The sequence below is a fragment of the Lithobates pipiens genome, unplaced genomic scaffold (genome assembly GCF_037356315.1).
Source record: "Lithobates pipiens isolate NorthernLeopardFrog02 unplaced genomic scaffold, aLitPip1_a1.2 Scaffold_27, whole genome shotgun sequence".
Taxonomy (NCBI): Eukaryota; Metazoa; Chordata; class Amphibia; order Anura; family Ranidae; genus Lithobates; species Lithobates pipiens.
Window position 1 is genome coordinate 231,297,422 of NW_027507788.1, and position 18,710 is coordinate 231,316,131.

The 18,710-nt window shown below is 47.4% G+C and overlaps 1 protein-coding gene across 1 annotated transcript in view; it reads left to right on the forward strand.

Annotated features, from left to right (window-relative positions):
- Window positions 1–14,754, forward strand: part of PRDM2 (PR/SET domain 2) — a 40,459-nt gene extending 25,705 nt beyond the window's left edge. The window contains exons 3-4 of the mRNA XM_077458383.1: window positions 3,252–7,500; window positions 13,278–14,754. Coding sequence (XP_077314509.1) covers window positions 3,252–7,500; window positions 13,278–13,290 — 4,262 coding nt within the window. The 3' untranslated portion in view covers window positions 13,291–14,754. The remainder of the gene's footprint in view (window positions 1–3,251; window positions 7,501–13,277) is intronic.
- The last annotated feature ends 3,956 nt before the right edge of the window (window positions 14,755–18,710 follow it).

The following is an 18,710-nucleotide window of genomic DNA, read 5'->3' on the forward strand; positions in this document are numbered from 1 at the left end:
ATCGAGTTGTCTGCTGTCAGGTACCACACAGATTCCTTGTATAAAGACAGTGCGATGTGATATGAATTGAGCCTGCTTCCAGTGTACTCACCAATGCCCATGAGAGATGAATCTCTGATTTGACCAGTGGATTGTCTATTATGAAGTGCCTATTTTTTATTGGATCCATGTGAGTGTGATTTTAATTGAACGTTTTATTGAGATTAAACAGCTTTACATTATTGCACTATGGGAAGTTTCTTTTGTCTCCCTGAGGTAACTTTGAGTTATTAAGTGATTAACCTCTACCTGCGGTGCTGACATAAGAAGTGGTTTGGAGAATCAATCATCACCTGCATACATTTTAAGCGTTGTTTGCCCGACACGAGAGTGCTGGGCAAAACCTTTGGTGAGTGTTTTGAACAAGGGGGGCACGACCACTAGGGTGTGGTGGAGGTTTGCAGCTGATGGAGATTTGGTTGCAGATTTTTCTTCTCTTTATTTGAACTATTGCCATCATCACGATTATTATTTTGCAATAATTGCACTGGATGAAGATCACTTCAAGGCACCTTGGAACTGCACAGTCTCATTAGAGCACTTTTTTTTTTTTGTCATTTTGCATGTGTTTTTTATTATTATTTTTTTATTTTTTTCACTGCATTTTTTCTGTGCGATTTATTAATGCATTTATTCTAAATTTTGCTTTTATTGCATCTGTTACTGTCACATTATCACGATATATTCACTGTATTGCTGATTACATTGATGCACAGTTATTTATTATATTTTTTTATTTGTATGTTGGTATTTTGGGGATTTTAACACACTGTTTCTTTAACAGTGTGCAGTCCTTATAGCGCCACTAGGTGTTACTTGTATTTTAGTGGTAGATTTGCTTTTTTTCACCTCTTGATAGATTCATTTACTTTTAAAGTGGCAGCTGGGAGGAGGGTGTTTTTGAGCGCTGTGATGATATGCTAATTGGGAGGTCAGTGATAGCGTATCTTGAGTTGTAACTTTCAGCTTTAACTGATTAAGAGGGCAGAGGACACTATTGTGGGGAGGGGGGGATTGTGATGGACCCCTACGGAGGAGTATGTCCGCCGTATAAGCTTCCCTTGCTCGCTACCAGCACAATCCAAGATCCCTCAGCTCACCCAGTCACTTGTTGAGACATCAGTGTAGAGTGAAGAGAAGCATAAGACTGTTTATTCAAACACCGACACAAAGATAAACGTTCAGGGGACAATCCCCCTTCTTTGTATAATGATACAGGGCGGGTGGAAACTACCTCCTCCAGTAACATGACACACCGGTATATTCACCTTTCCAACAGTAGCGCGTCTTCAGGAGGGGCTGCTGGAGAAATAACCCCCCCCCCCCCACACTCTAGAACAATGGGATATGGGCACTTAACAAACACATAATCCCCACCCCACCTCAAACTATCTAGCAGTCTGAAAGGTGAAATTATTTATCTTCATATTTTCTTGAGGGATACTGTTCAGAAATATTAATGTCCCAAGTGAAAGAACCCCTTCATTCTTTCAGCACAAATCACACACATAGAACCCAGGATAACAGGGGTACAAGGAAATGCTTAGTCCCATGTGATTGTACTGTGAGTCTGGTTAGTGCAGACCTGACTGGAGTTCTCAGTCACCCTGTGCCCCTAATAGACACAGGGTAATTTACACATAGGAGGGGCTGGGGGAGCTGGACAAGGAGTTTCCCAACCTCCTCAGGTAAGCTGGGTTCCAGTCACATATTTCTTCCAGAGATAGAATCATACCATCCCAGCAGGACCTGCTCTGACACTGGTCCCCTGTACTGTATCTGCATCTCTCTCCAACCTCTTTTTGAATTCCTCTTTCATGATGGCTGGCATCTGTACCTCTCCTCTCCTGCTATCTGGACCTTGGATCCTGATGGTCGTTCGGAGGTGTTCACAGGAAGGAAGCACTATCCCACCCCTTGCCACCAATGTGACGGACCCTTGTACTCAAGGAGTATGTCCGCCATATAAGCTTCCCTTGCCTGGTACCAGCACGATCCAAGGTCCCTTAGCCCACCCAGTCAACACCTCAGTGTAGGGTGAAGAGAAGCATAAGACTGTTTATTCAAACACAGGTACAAAGAGATATACACTCGGGACAATCCCCCCCTTTTTTGCATAATGACACAGGGTGGGGTAACTTTATATTCTCAGTAACATGACACACAGGTATATTCAACTTTCCAAAAGTAGACAATCTTGAGGAGTGGCTGTTGGAGAAACACCTCCTCCCAGCATTTAATCCACATACACATCTACATCCCATAATACTTTGCCCCAAAGGCAGACAGAAACCGTAGAACAATGGGATACAGGCACTTAACACATACCAACCCCGACTCCACCTCAAACAATATGGCAGTCTGAAAGGTGAAATTGAAACAGCTCCTTCATTCTTTTATCACAAACCACATATATAGAAACCAGGATAACAGGGTTAACGGACATGCTGAGTCCGGTGTGGTTGTACTGGGAGTCTGGTTAGTGCAGACCCGACCCTGTGCCCTTAATAAACACAGGCTATATTACACATAGGAGAGGGTGCTGGACAAGGAGTTTCCAGAGCTCTCCAAGGTAAGCTGGGTTCCACAAGCCCCCGCCCAATCTCTCCATGCAGGGCGCTGTTCTCTCCATGCAGGGCGCTGTTCTCTCCATGTATGACGCTGTTCTCTCCATGTATGACGCTGTTCTCTCCATGTATGATGCTGTTCTTGGCACAGAGATGGTTATTTTACATTCTCTTTCATGTTTCTGATAGCCCAGATCTCTGACCAGGGGGAACCAATCAGAGCACTTCCTGATCATGTGGTCTGTACTGTACGCAGGGAAAGAAATACTTTCGTCCATCTGCTAGCCAAAAATTAGAAATGTGTATATAGTGTATATATAGGCAATGAAGTTATAGAATTATGGCCCAGCTAACCAAGACACACTGATGCTGCTATAAAGGGTTAACCTTATGATGTCATGACAGAGGTTTTCTGCAACACTGTGATGTCATCTATCGGGGTCCCAGGGCTGCAACAGAGCGTTGTGCTCACACTTATCACTGCCATGGTCTGCACTCCTCCTAGATAGGACCAAGCAGTTGGGGGTCTCCAGTAAATGTTGATGAGATCATTGCTGAGCTAAAATGAAGTTTCCTTTCAGAGGTGTGTCTGACCTTCTCTGCTCCCGAGGTTCACAATTCCATGTATCTCTTTCTTGTTTGCAGCTCTCAATGAAGATGATACCAAGACTCTGGCTTCCGCGGTCCTGTCTCTAGAACAAACAGCTGTGATTCAAGAAATGGTCAATCAAAATGTCCTTCCAGAGAATATCTCCATCCCGGCTCTGGAACTACTGACCTTGCCAGACAACCAAGGTGTGGAAGATGCCACGGCTGAGTTGGAGCTTGCTGATGAACTGCGAAGGGATGGATCAGAGCGAGATTCTATTAATCAGGAAGAAGAGAGTGCAGAGTTGCTGGATGACCTCCGAAGTACATCTGATGAGACTCCGGAAGGTTCACCAAAGAAGAAGCCCCTTAAAGCCTCTAAACCCAAAGGAGATGTCAATGGGGAGCCGTCTGAGGGATTTATGTTTCCATGCCAGCATTGTGAAAGGAAATTCACCACAAAACAAGGGCTAGAGAGGCACATGCATATACACATTTCCACCGTCAACCATGCGTTTAAATGCCGATATTGTGGAAAGGCGTTTGGAACCCAAATTAACCGCAGGCGGCACGAGAGACGCCACGAGGCTGGCCCTAAAAGGAAAACACTAATGGTGTCCTCTTCTGGTGAGCTTGGACAGTCTCACAAACATATTATAGACTCTCTGAAGTCCAGTGAGGAGTACAGCAGCTCCAGACTGCAATGTAAAATGACCGATTCTGACAGGGAGACCTCCCATTCTGTCCTCTCTGAGGAGAATGGAGAGTCCAGCCGAGAGCTTCACCCATGCAAGTACTGTAAGAAAGTGTTTGGGACTCATACAAACGTGAGGAGACACCAGCGTAGAGTCCATGAACGGCATCTTATCCCAAAGGGAGTGAGACGAAAAGGACATCTTCTGGAAGATCCACTTCTCCAGGCAGAGCAGTCTCCACAAGTGGAAAACATTTATGTAGCGAGTACAGAAGTAGAGGATGAAGGAGAAGCGGATGACGTCTATATCATGGACATCACCAACAATATCTCTGAGAACCTCACCTACTACATTGACGGCAAGATCCCATCAAGCAGCACAGGTACCAGTTGTGATGTCATAGAAGTGGAGGCAAGCACCACTGAGGTATTAGGAATCAATTGCTTGCTTACTCCCATCAAGGTTGAAGTTTCACAAAACTTAAGACCACTGCAGACTGCAATCGATAACCCAAATGCAGCAAGTGACTCTTCCTGCAGTGCGATTTTAGAACCAAAAAAGAGGAGAACTGTCAGCCCTCCTTTACTGTCGAAAATAAAAACTGAAGTCGACCTTGAAGCCGTCACTCCTTCCTGCTCCTTGTCAATCCCATTAAGTGTTTCTGTTGGTGATAATTTGCCCTTCCAAAAAGAGAAAAATTTCTATTTGTCTTCAAAACTTAAGCAGCTACTGCAGACACAGGAAAGTAGCAAGTCACCTGTGAGTCCTTCATTGTTATCAGAGATCCCAAAGCTGAGCCCGGCTGTATCTTCCATGCCAACGGGACCCAACCGCTTCAAAAGACGCACCGCTTCCCCTCCGAGCTCCCCACAGCACAGCCCAGCTCTAAAGGAATTTGTCAAACAAGAAGGAAAAACCTCTTTCAGTGAAGGGCTTGGTCCGAAAATACCAAAGTTGGAAAGTCACAACAGTTCGCCTGCATGGAGTTTGTCTGGTAAAGATGAAAGGGAGAGCCTAAGTCCTTGTTGTGAGGATCTAAAGGTCAATAAAGAGTGGACTTCCAATATATCCTTTGGTAATGTTTGCAACCAGCAACCCTTAGACTTGTCCAGTGGAGTCAAACAGAAATGTGAAGGCAAGGGCCACTCCCAGGTTCCTTGGGAATCTGTGCTTGACCTCAGCATAGGTAGGAAGCCTGTCTGTGATGCCGAAGGAAAGGAGTACAAAGGGAGTAACTTGTGCATTGGAGTAAAAAAGAAGAAGCCTACCACATGCATGTTAAAGAAGGTTCTATTGAATGAGTATGATGGTTTAGAGGTGCCGGGTGAAGCAGCTTCACCGCCAGATGCAGTTTTGCTTACCTGTAGAACAGATGGGAGAAGACATCTACCTGAACTTGTTGCTGGCACAGGTGGTGATGTTGCTCTTTCTCTGGAAGATGCTTCCCTCACTCCAGCTGAGAGCACCTGTACCCCAGTTTGCCAATCCCCACCTGTCCTGACTCCTTCAGAAGCACCTTCACATTCTCCATCTTCACAGTTTGTGACAGACACTACATATCCACCACCTCTTCTTGCTACGAATGCTCCTTCCCTCCCAGATTCTTCATGTAGCGTACCACCCACTCCATCATGTCCATCCCCTCTGTCTGCTAGCACACAATCTCCTCTTCCAGTTCTTTCCCGTACGGCATCACCCTCCCAGTCTCTTTCCCCAACCACTGATGATCCTTCTGGTTGTGCTTCACCTGGTCCTCCTACTCTGTCCTCATCCTCTTCTTCTTCTTCTTCTTCTTCTTGTTCTTCTTCTTCTTCTTCTTCGTCTTGTGCTGCCTCATCCTCCTCTTCATCCACCTGTTCATCTCCTCCTCCCTTGTCTGTGGTTTCATCTATTGTATCTCCCTCTTTAAACTCGGAATCCTCAACAATGGTGTTTGTTAAACAAGAGAAACTGGAGGATGAAGCAGCCTCGAAGGACTCCTTCCAGTCAGGTCAGCATGACTCTGAAGGTTTTAATAAAATTTTTGTGTGCAATGTTTGTGAATCCCCCTTTGTGTCTATGAAAGAACTTGCCAAACACCTGGTGGTGCATGCCGAAGAATGGCCCTACAAATGTGAATTTTGTGTGCAGCTTTTCAGAGACTCTTCCCATCTTACAGAACATCGCTCTGTGCTTCATGGGGTGGGGAAGATTTTTGTTTGTTCCTTATGCAAAAAGGAGTTTGCTTTTCTTTGTAATTTGCAACAACATCAGCAGGACTTGCATGCTGATAAAGAGTATAGTCATCATGAATTGGAAAGCGGGTCCCTCAGGCCACAGAACTTTACTGACCCAACGAAGGCAACTTTAATCCAAAATCAGAGAATGGATGAGGAACCTATGACTCCAGAGGATGATGGCGAATTAAATGACTCTTCTGAAGAGCTGTACACAACAATTAAGGTTATGGCTTCGGGGGAAAAGTCTAAAGACCCCGATGTACGGATGGGTCTTAATCAGCACTACCCCAGTTTCAAACCACCACCATTTCAGTATCATAGCAAGAATCCCCTGGCTATCGGTACAACGGCAACAAACTTTACAACCCATAATATTCCACAGACTTTCTCTACAGCTATTCGTTGTACGAAATGCGGGAAGGGCGTGGACAATTTGCCTGAGTTACACAAACATATATTAGTATGCGCATCAGCAAGCGATAAAAAAAGATACACTCCCAAAAAGAACCCCATCCCACTGAAACAGACTGTGATGCCGAAAAATGGTGTAGGGGTTGTGGTTCTTGAAGCTGCTGAGAAAAGTTCATTTCGAAGAATGGGCCAACCGAAAAAGCTTAATTTTACCCTGGAAATAAGTAAAATGTCTTCGGGAAAACTCAAACTGGGCGCACTTAAAAGGAAAAACCAGCTCATTCATAAAGCAATATTACAAAAGAATAAGAAGGCCAAGCAAAAGTCAAGTCTACGATTTGGCATGTCTGGTTCTTCTCATGTTTGCCCATACTGCAACCGAGAGTTCACCTACATTAAAAGTCTGGACAAACATGCCTCATTCAGTTGTCCAAAAAAGCCACCCTCCCCGTCTACCAAAAAACAATCTCCTAAACCCCACAAAAAGGCCTCCTATGCCAAGAAACACAAAGCCAGCATTACACGACGCACAGCAGACGCCGAGATACAAATGCAAGCAACAGAAGCACATTTGGGGAAAACTCGAGCCAGGAGTGTAGCACCCGGGCCTCCTATCCAGTTACCCACAATTCCTATAAAGACTAAGCAAAGTGTAAAAGCTGCCCCTCAGGCCAAGTCCAAGAAGCAGAACTTGCCCATTGTAAGAAACTCCAGCCCAGTCAGGATAGCAAAGAGCCAAGCGGCTCACGATGGGAAAAAAACTAAGAAAACTCCCCTTCAGATCCTACCACCAGCCTTTGGCAAAGCAGCACGAAAGTTACACCTTAAAATGCAAAAGAACAAACTGCAGACCAAGCAGATGGCAAAGAAGAAAAAGATGGACAAGTTCAGTGGGAAATCCCGAGAAAGGACTGGCGGGCCCCGAACCCGCAGCTCTACAGACTTCTCTGACCGAAGAGACGATGGAAAGCAAGACTCCAGGTAATTCCACCCAAACCTTTCTAATACCTTCTCTAGAGTCAAATGTTCAAAATCTGTGAATATAGAAATCTATCATTTGTATAAGGCAGGTCCGGAACCAGAGCTGTACAGCAGATGGAATGCTGGGTCCTTCCTGTCACCCTTAATATGTGCCCGTTATACCCCACCCCTAATACTGCACACTGGTGTAAATGTGCCCACCCCACCCCGATACTGTACACTGCTTGCTTGATATGTGGCCACCCCACCCCCGCTACCATACATTGATTGCTATTTATGTGCCTGCTATACCCACCCCCAATACTGTACATTGATTGCTATATATGTACCCACTATACCCCACCCCCTATACTATATATTGTTTGCTATATATGTGCCCACTATACCCCACCCCCAATACTGTACATTGATTGCTATATATGTACCCACTATACCCCACCCCCTATACTATACATTGTTTGCTATATATGTGCCCACTATACCCCACCCCCTATACCATACATTGATTGCTATATATAAGCCCACTATACCCCACCCCAATACCATACATTGATTGCTATATATGTGCCCACTATACCCCACCCCCTATACCATACATTGATTGCTATATATAAGCCCACTATACCCCACCCCCTATACTATACATTGTTTGCTATATATGTGCCCACTATACCCCACCCCCTATACTATACATTGTTTGCTATATATGTGCCCACTATACCCCACCCCCTATACCATACATTGATTGCTATATATAAGCCCACTATACCCAGGGCAGGACTTACCATTGGGCTTGACTGGGCTCAAGCCCATGGGCCCCGCCCAATAGGGGGCCCCGCCGAGATACATAGCCGAGTGTACTCCGCTCCGCTCACAGTCACGCCCAGTCCCACCCTATGATGGACATAACAAAGGGAATGGGCATGACTGTGACCCGAGCCGAGTACACTCGGCTACTCTCGGCTCTGCTCGGAACTGTGAGAGGACCCGAGAGCCGCCAAGAGGACAGGAGAGCCGCCAAGATACACAGGACTCTGTATCTTGGCGGCACCATTTTTAAAATTCAAGACTGCAATGACAAGGCTGCAAATGACACTGGACAAGGCTGCATTGATGGGCGTTTAAATGTAAGTTTTTTTCCTTAAACTTCCCTCCTAAACTTGGGGTGCGTGTTATACGCCCATAAATACGGTAATGTATAGAAGGTAGGGCCCAAAAGTGACTCAAGCCCAGGGGCCCCCACCACCCTAAGTCCTGCCCTGACTATACCCCACCCCAATACCATACATTGATTGCTATATATGTGCCCACTATACCCCACCCCCTATGCCATACATTGATTGCTATATATAAGCCCACTATACCCCACCCCCGATACCATACATTTATTGCTATATCTGTTCCCCCCCACCCCTGATACCATACATTGATTGCTGAATATAAGCCCACTATTCCCCACCCCCAAATACTGTACATTAATTTCTATATATGTGCCCACCCCACCCCCCGATACCGTACATTGATTGCTTTTCTACCTGCTGCATTATATTTGGCAAGTCATGGTGCTGATTGAATACTACTCAGCCCCAGCTTCTGGAGGAGGCCATGACTTCATGGAGTAACATTCTAAAAGTGGAATTCTTGGCTTGAGCTTTCTGTTACTTTGGAAATGATCAACAAACTCTCCTGTTTGTTAGAATTGTGAATGATGTCTGCTTGTCTGAATATGCCTCAAAGTGAGGAAAGACTGCACAGGAACCACATGGACCGAGTCCCGGGGGAGATGGGAAAGGAGTCCCGGGGGAGATGAGAGGGGAGGGGAATCCCAGGGGAGATGAGATTGGAGTCCCAGTGGGAGAGGGGAGGGGAGACCCAGGGGAGAGGGGACTCCCGGGGGAGATGAGAGGGGCAAGGGGAGTCGCGCGGGAGATGGGAGTTCCAGGGGAGATGAGAGGGGAGTCCCAGGGGAGATGAGAGGGGAGTCCCGGGGAAGATGGGAGTGCCAGGGAGAGGGAGTGCCAGGTAAGTGGCATTACAAGGGAGATGGAGTGCCAGAGCTGCTGACATTCCCGGCCCTGCTCAGATCAGAGGGGCAGAACTGAGGGGGCATGTGATCGGTGGTGTTTGATTGCTCAGTTCTCAGTGCAGAGCCAGTGGGGGACAGATGCAGCGTTGGATCGATGTGTCTACCTAGGTGAGTATAATTGTTTTTGTATTTTTCAAATCTTAAACCGCTGCATCTACGCTCCTCGACATTGCCCGACCGCTGCGTCTATGCTCCTCGACGTTACCTGCCTGCTGCGTCTACACTCCTCGACATTACCCAACCACTGCGTCTATGTTCCCCGAAGTTACCCAACCGCTGCGTCTACGTTCCCCGAAGTTACCCAACCGCTGCGTCTACACTCCTCGACATTGCCCAACCGCTGCATCTACGCTCCTCGACATTACCCAACCACTGCGTCTATGTTCCCCGAAGTTACCCAACCGCTGCGTCTACGTTCCCCGAAGTTACCCAACCGCTGCGTCTACACTCCTCGACATTGCCCAACCGCTGCATCTACGCTCCTCGACATTACCCAACCACTGCGTCTATGTTCCCCGAAGTTACCCAACCGCTGCGTCTACGTTCCCCGAAGTTACCCAACCGCTGCGTCTACACTCCTCGACATTGCCCAACCGCTGCATCTACGCTCCTCGACATTACCCAACCGCTCCTCCTCGACGTTACCCGACCGCTGTGTCTACGTTCCCCGAAGTTACCCAACCGCTGCGTCTACGTTCCTCGGCGTTACCCAACCGCTGCGTCTACGTTCCCCGAAGTTACCCAACCGCTGCGTCTACGTTCCTCGGCGTTACCCAACTGCTGCGTCTACGTTCCTCGGCGTTACCCAACCGCTGCGTCTACGTTCCTCGGCGTTACCCAACCGCTGCGTCTACGTTCTTCGGCATTACCCAACCGCTGCGTCTATGCTCCTCGACGTTACCCGACCGCTCCTCCTCGACGTTACCCGACCGCTGTGTCTATGCTCCTCGAAATTACCCGACCGCTGCGTCTACGTTCCTCGACGTTACCCAACCGCTGCATCTATGCTCCTCGACATTACCCGACCGCTGCGTCTACGCTCCTCGACATTACCCGACCGCTGCGTCTACGCTCCTCGACATTACCCGACCGCTGCGTCTACGCTCCTCGACATTACCCGACCGCTGCGTCTACGCTCCTCGACGTTACCCGACCGCTGCGTCTACGCTCCTCGACATTACCCGACCGCTGCGTCTACGCTCCTCCACATTACCCAGATGATGTGTCTACGCTCCTCGACATTACCCGACCGATGCGTCTACGCTTCTCGATGTTATCCAACCGCTGCGTCTACGCTCCTCGACATTACCCGACCGCTGCGTCTACGCTTCTCGATGTTATCCAACCGCTGCGTCTACGCTCCTCGACGTTACCCGTCCCATGCGTCTACGCTCCTCGATGTTATCTAGCCACTTCGTCTACGCTCCTCGACATTACCCGACCCATGTGTCTACGCTCCTCGATGTCATCCAACCGCTGCGCCTACGCTCCTCGATGTTACCCAACCGCTGCATCTATGCTCCTCGATGTTACCTGACCGTTGCGTCTATGTTCTTCGACGTTACCCAACCGCTGCGTCTATGCTCCTCGACGTTACCCGACCGCTGCGTCTACGCTCCTCGACGTTACCCAACCGCTGCGTCTACGCTCCTCGACATTACCCAACTGCTGCGTCTACGCTTCTCGACATTACCCAACCGATGTGTCTACGCTCCTCGACATTACCCGACCCATGTGTCTACGCTCCTCGACATTACCCGACCCATGTGTCTACGCTCCTCGATGTCATCCAACCACTGCGTCTACGCTCCTCGACGTTACACAGCCGTTGCATCTACGCTCCTCGACGTTACCCAACCGCTGCGTCTACGCTCCTCGATGTTACTCGACCGCTGCATCTACGCTCCTCGACATTACCCAACCACTGCGTCTATGTTCCCCGAAGTAACCCAACCGCTGCGTCTACGTTCCTCGGCGTTACCCAACCGCTGCGTCTACGTTCTTCAGCATTACCCGACCGTTGCGTCTACGTTCCTCGATGTTATCCAGCCACTGCATCTACGCTCCCCGACATTACCCGACCGCTGCGTCTACGCTCCTCGACATTACCCGACCGCTGCGTCTACGCTCCTCGACATTACCCGACCGCTGCGTCGATGCTCCTTGACATTACCCAACTGCTGCGTCTATGCTCCTCGACGTTACCCGACCGCTGCGTCTATGCTCCTCGAAATTACCCGACCGTTGCGTCTACGTTCCTCGATGTTATCCAGCCACTGCATCTACGCTCCTCGACATTACCCGACCGCTGCGTCTACGCTCCTCGACATTACCCGACCGCTGCGTCTACGCTCCTCGACATTACCCGACCGCTGCGTCTACGCTCCTCGACATTACCCGACCGCTGCGTCGATGCTCCTTGACATTACCCAACTGCTGCGTCTATGTTCCTCGACATTACCTGACCGCTGCGTCTACGCTCCTCGACATTACCCGACCGCTGCGTCTACGCTTCTCGACGTTACCCGTCCCATGCGTCTACGCTCCTCGACATTACCCGACCCATGTGTCTACGCTCCTCGATGTTACCCAACCGCTGCATCTATGCTCCTCGATGTTACCCAACCGCTGCGCCTACGCTCCTCGATGTTACCTGACCGTTGCGTCTATGTTCTTCGACGTTACCCGACCGCTGCGTCTACGCTCCTCGACGTTACCCGACCGCTGCGTCTACGCTCCTCGACGTTACCCAACCGCTGCGTCTATGCTCCTCGACATTACCCAACTGCTGCGTCTACGCTTCTCGACGTTACCCGACCGCTGTGTCTACGCTCCTCGACATTACCCGACCCATGTGTCTACGCTCCTCGATGTCATCCAACCACTGCGTCTACGCTCCTCGACGTTACACAGCCGTTGCATCTACGCTCCTCGACGTTACCCAAACGCTGCGTCTACGCTTCTCGACGATACCCGACCGCTGTGTCTACACTCCTCGACGTTACCCGACCGCTGCGTCTACGCTTCTCGACGTTACCCGACCGCTGTGTCTACACTCCTCGACGTTACCCGACCGCTGTGTCTACACTCCTCGACATTACCCGACCCATGTGTCTATGTTCCTCGATGTCATCCAACCACTGCGTCTACGCTCCTCGACGTTACACAGCCGTTGCATCTACGCTCCTCGACGTTACCCAACCGCTGCGTCTATGCTCCTCGACGTTACCCAACCGCTGTGTCTACGCTTCTCGACATTACCCGACCGCTGCGTCTACGCTCCTCGACATTACCCGACCGCTGCGTCTACGCTCCTCGACGTTACCCGTCCAAATCATAAACATTACCAGAACTGGACATGTATAGTGAAATACTGTGACAAAATATAATCCATAGAAGAATATGAAACGTGTACAAAAGAAAAACCTTCATGTCATTAAAAAAAATAAACAATAAAAACCGTTTGTAAACAAAAAAAAAAAAAACAATTAAAATATATATTTCTGAAAGCAGTTTTGCTTTACAGCATTTCTTCACACCTGCCTAAAACTTTTGCACAGTACTTTACATAGGCCTTCAATCTGGATCTTTGTGATGGATCTAGACTGATCGCCTGTGTGAAAGTGCTCTCATTAAATGATTTATAATTCTTTATTAGATAATCTGATGATTTCCCTTTTTCTCTCTGCAGGAGTCTGTATTAGATCTGCATCCTCCAGGACCTGAAACGCATTGGAATATCTGTTGCATGATCACGCTAAGGAATCGCTACACAACCAAATCCTGAAAATGCAACTTGGGCTGCACACTGACAAAACGACGACCCGCGCGGCTTCCTCGCAGAACACGCATTATTTATTGCCGATAACCATTCATTCCAATAGGACTGCGGACATCGAACGTAGATACTCGTCTTCAGGAGTTCTGTATGTGACGGATCGACTTGGAACAAAGGAGTTGTGAATATTTTATAATATGGGCTAATCTTCAGCATTGTGTTCTGAGGTTTTTATAGAAAAACAAAACAAAAAAACACTTTGGCAATTCAGGGTTTGCAAATATTGCTGCATCTGACACAAAAACTCTGCCGCGTTCCGTCGCCCCCCGAAATCTGACGTCACGGCCGCTTTTCAATGCCAAGAATTCCCAGCACTAGCAGACAGAATAGTATTTAAGTCATATTATTATTATTATTATTATTAATAAGTCGTTTTATCAAATCCCATGTCACATTTTTATACTCGCAGAGCTGCATTTTTCCTCCGAGATCTTTTTTCTAAAAAAAACAAAAAAAAAAAAAAAACCTCTTATTGGTCTTTACAAAAATCCTGCAAGTCTTGTATGGAGAGACGACGTCTATTGCACACCTGTCATTTGTACTGTGCGCTCGCTGTAAGTGATTTGGTCTGTGAAAAATTAAAAAGGAAAAAGAAAAGTTGTTTATGACCTTTTTTATTTTTTCATTACAGTTAAGAGCAGTAATCCTTGTTTTTATTCTTCACAGATAGTTTATTAATCCCCCCCCCCCCCCCCCCGAAACGATCAGTTAAACAAGTAATCTACCTCTTTGTCGGCCGTAGTTCAACGCTTGTTGGGTAAATTTGTGCCACTTTATCCCTTTGACTATCATTCCCATTTTGTTACATTTCTTGGAAGGGGACATTTATTGTATAATTTGTAGTAAGATTAAGTTAAAAAAAGAAAAAAAAAGAAATAAAATATTTAAAATTATTTAAATTGTTATGCCATGTCGGTTGTAATATGTGATTTTTTTTTTTGTTTTTTTTTTGTTTTTTTTGTGATGCTGATGTTTTTGGAGATTGTTCCAGAAATGTGATGCTTTATTTCCCCCCCCCCCCCCCCCCAAAGTTGGTTAATAGTTTATTAAAGGCGGACAGGTTTGTCGTCCCTTCGGACGGTCACTTACCAACACAGACGGATTTTATTTTGCTTTTACCTTGAGCTGTGCTTTCTGCTATTTTTCTTCTGGCATGAAATATTGTGATTGTCAGATGTGTTTTACAATCAGAAAATTTAAAAAAACAAAACTTTTTATGCTGTTTCAAGCACTTAACCTTATAGATGCGGCTATCATGATACATTTTATATACTTGTAATCAATAAAAAAAAAGTTTATTAAACCAAGTTTTAAAATTCTGCATTTAAAACGTATGACTTTCCTTTCTGTATCATTAGGACGCAGATTTACCATGTGTGTGTTTTTTATTACAAATGTTGTGAGATTTTTTTTGTAATAGACCTTGCAGCTAAAATGAAATATATGTGATTTTAATCCCATCCCCCAGGGCAGGACTTACCATTGGGCTTGACTGGGCTCAAGCCCATGGGCCCCACCCAATTGGGGGCCCCACAAAGATACACAGCCGAGTGTACCCGTCTAGGCTCCACTCACAGTTACGCCCAGTCTCGCCCTATGATGGACATAACACAGGGACTGGGCGTGACTGTGAGCCGAGCAGAGTACTCTCGGCTCCGCTCGGGACTGCGAGAGGGCCCAAGAGCCGCCGGGATACAGGACTCTGTATCTCGGCAGCGCCATTTTTAAACTTCAAGACTGCAATGACAAGCCTGCAAATGACACTGACATGGCTGCAGATGGACACTGATAAGGCTGCATTGATGGGCATTTAAATGTACTTTTTTTTCCTTAAACTTCTCTCCTAAAAGTTTTTTTTTACTTAAAATTCCCTCCTAAACTTGGGGTGCGTGTTATACACCGATAAATATGGTAATGTATAGAAGGTAGTTCCCGAAAGTGACTCAAGCCCAGGGGCCCCCCCCCCACCACCCTAGGTCCTGCCCTGCCCACCCCCCAGTCCAAAACTCTGTATAAAACATCCCTGGACCTCCTGCACCTCTGTGGTGCCGGGGCGAGGATCAAGGCATCTTTCTTCTGGCAAGATCTCCGGGAATGTTGAGAAACCCAAATCTCACTGAAGATGATCCGGCGTGACATGTAAATTAAGGAGCATACAAAAAAAAAACCCACCCCGACCCACCTAGATTGTGTGTCTCCACCCAAACATGAAACAAACCGTAATATCCATTACATATAGACAACACATAAATCTACATGGCCCAGATATAGCACAAAGATTGCTCATTATCTCACGTCAGGAAGTCTAAACAATTCATCAGGACAACAATACTGACTATTTGCCAATATAAGACTCACCTCCAGTCTTTCCGGCGTGCCGACTCTGACTCAATTTATTTCCTGAGTTCTAGGTGTGTGTGAGATTTATAGCATAATAAATTGTTCATCGAAGGTATGGACAATGTAACGATAAAACAAAGGACAATTATTTTTATCTTCAAGTCACTAACAATCATTGGCTGAGTTATCGTGAAATGTAAAACTGCATTTAAATTGATGGCGTATTGCTTCTCAGGAATAAATATATATATATATATATAATTATATTATAATACTGTATATTGGAGCCTAGGAACTTAGGCAAGATTAAATGGTTTGTTTCTTTCTCGTACATCACAGGACACAGAGACTCAGTAATTACTGGTGGGTTATATAGGGTATCACTAGGTGATTGAACACAGGCACACCCTAGACAGGAAGTTCAATCCCCCATATCATATAACCCCTCCCCTTACTGGAGGTACCTCAGTTTTTTTGCTTGTCTTAGGTGTTGGTCACAAGTGAAGATGTGCTGTGCTGAGCTCCGCTGGAATATTCCTTACTGGGGCCAGCTATGCAACCGGATCCATTCAAAGTGTCGAATTGGATGGTACCCGGGCCTTGTGTCCGAAGACACAAGGTTTTACCTGTAACGCTTCTCTTTTTAGAGAGCTGGACTCTGGGACCCAGCATTTGGGTTTTTTTCAGTCGTATTCCTGGCAGGGTGCTTTACAGGCCCAGAACTGCGGATCCCCCTATTCAAGGGGTCCCCAGTCTCTGAAGGTTTTTTCCCTAACAGAGCCCACGTGAGAGGTGAAGATTGGGTCTGTTATTCAAACCCTGCAGCTGCATAAGGTAAGGGAGACTTGCCTAATTCTAGTAGGTTTTCTCCTTTAAAGTAAATGTATGATATGCCTATAGTCACCACCGGGGGCTGCCGAGAGCACATACCTTTCATGTCTGTTCTGTCTGCTTGGTGTCCACGCTCTATGCTCCTCCAGCCATGCTCCAGGAAGGATGAAGGTAAGGGGTTTTTTTTTTCCCTCCATGGATTAGAGGACAGACAGGCCTGGGCAGAGAGTGGTAATATACCGCACCCCCCGCCGCCGTCCACCGCCACCATTACAGAGGCTTCACGTCCACCGCCCCTTCCCTCTCTCTGCCCCAGCCTCCCCTCCATGCTTGTCAGCAGGATTAGAGCCTGGGCTCGTGTGGGAAACGCTCATTTAAAAAAACGAGCGGGGGTGGTGGAAGTGGCCGGAGGGGGGGGGGGGGGCGGAGCACTAGGCTACACAGGCTTAAAGTGTTTTCAGATGCACACAGCCTATGGAGGGACACAGAGCAGACGGGTGCATGTGAGTGTGGAGGACACAGGCATTCCCAGGCAGCGTTTACTTGGCACCAGGCTGAGCCTTGGTAGCAGAGACAGTTGCTGAACTACAGTGCTCAGCAGTCAGTGCATTTTTTTGTGGTACCTCTACCTTTTGTTGCTCTGCACTATGGGTAGAAGAGGTACCCCGAAGAATAGGGGCTCAAAGGGGTTCCCTTCAGGCTCTGAGGACCCCCCTCTGCAGCACATTCCCCACCTGCAGGACCCGGGGAGGCTGGCCAGGGAGAACCGTCGGGGTCAGGGCCTGCAGCTGCTTCTGGCACTTCAGCCCCTGCATACATTACACAGGAGGTTTTTTCCTCAACCAAAAACAGTTTAGAGGAAAGATTAGTGGCCTTAATCGCACTTAAACTCAGTGGAAGAAAAGGCACTAGGCCCCCCTCTGTCACCAAGGACCCCCAAAGTGAGAGGAATCCCCCTCAGAGGATCGGGAGGAGACTGATAATTCCACTTCTGAGGAATCTAGTGGAGAAGGGTCCTCTTCAGCTTCTCAGGATGAGAAAATGTTGGCCATTTCCTCCGTAAACAAAAGCCTGACTTGTCCTGTTGACAACGCTCAGATGCTTAGGGATCCAACTAATAAAAAATTGTAATTCCTGTTAAAAAAACATTTTCTCCTTGGCAGGTTCAGTAGCTCAACCTGCAGTGGCAGCAATTGGAATCTGTCAATATTTGAGAGACCATGTTAAACAGGTGCTTAAAGCTTTACCTGAACAGCAAGCCCGGGGGTTAGCCATCCTACCAGCGACTTTGTGTTTTGCTGTTGATGCTTTTAGAGATTTTATCCTTCAGTCCTCTCGCCTTACGCTTGGGTTGGTACACATGCGTAGATTCTTATGGCTGAAAAATTGGTCATCCGAATCACCATGTAAGAAACTCCTCGCGGGATTTTCCTTTCGTGGTGAAAACTGGAGAGGATTTGGACAATTCTATCCAAAGGATCTCTAGTGGGAAAAGCACCCTTTTACCAGTCAAGAAAAGGACTAAACGTCCCTCCTTTAAACGGGCGCTTTCTCCAGTGCCAGGGTCATCAGCCTCCAGGCAGTCAGGACGACCTCCTCCATCAGGCTCAAAGGTTAAAACTCAGAGTCAACCCCAGGTACAAAAGAAATCCTATGGTAGAAGGTCTTCAAGACAAAACGCTAAGACCTCCTTGTGAAGGGGCGCCCCCGGTACCCTTGAGTGGGGGGGAAGACTACTAAAGTTCTCAGGGCTCTGGCAGGAGGAATTTCGGGACAAATGGGTGGTCTCCACAATAACTCTAGGTTACAAACTAGAATTCAGAGATTTTCCTTCTCGTTTTCTCAGATCAAATGTACCCAGAGAAAAAGAAGTCTCTCCTAGCGTTGGAGCGACTATTGTCTCAAAAAGTTATCATGGTAGTTCCCACGCAAGAGCAGGGAATGGGGTTTTATTCAAACCTTTTCACGGTACCAAAGCGGAACTTTCAAATGGAATCGATCTGATCGGTAGTCTCCATCCTGCAAGGAGGAGAACTTCTGACGTCAATAGACATCGCCATAGAAAAACGCCACTTTCAGGGCCCATCCTCTGGCCAGATTAAGGTCCCAAGGTAT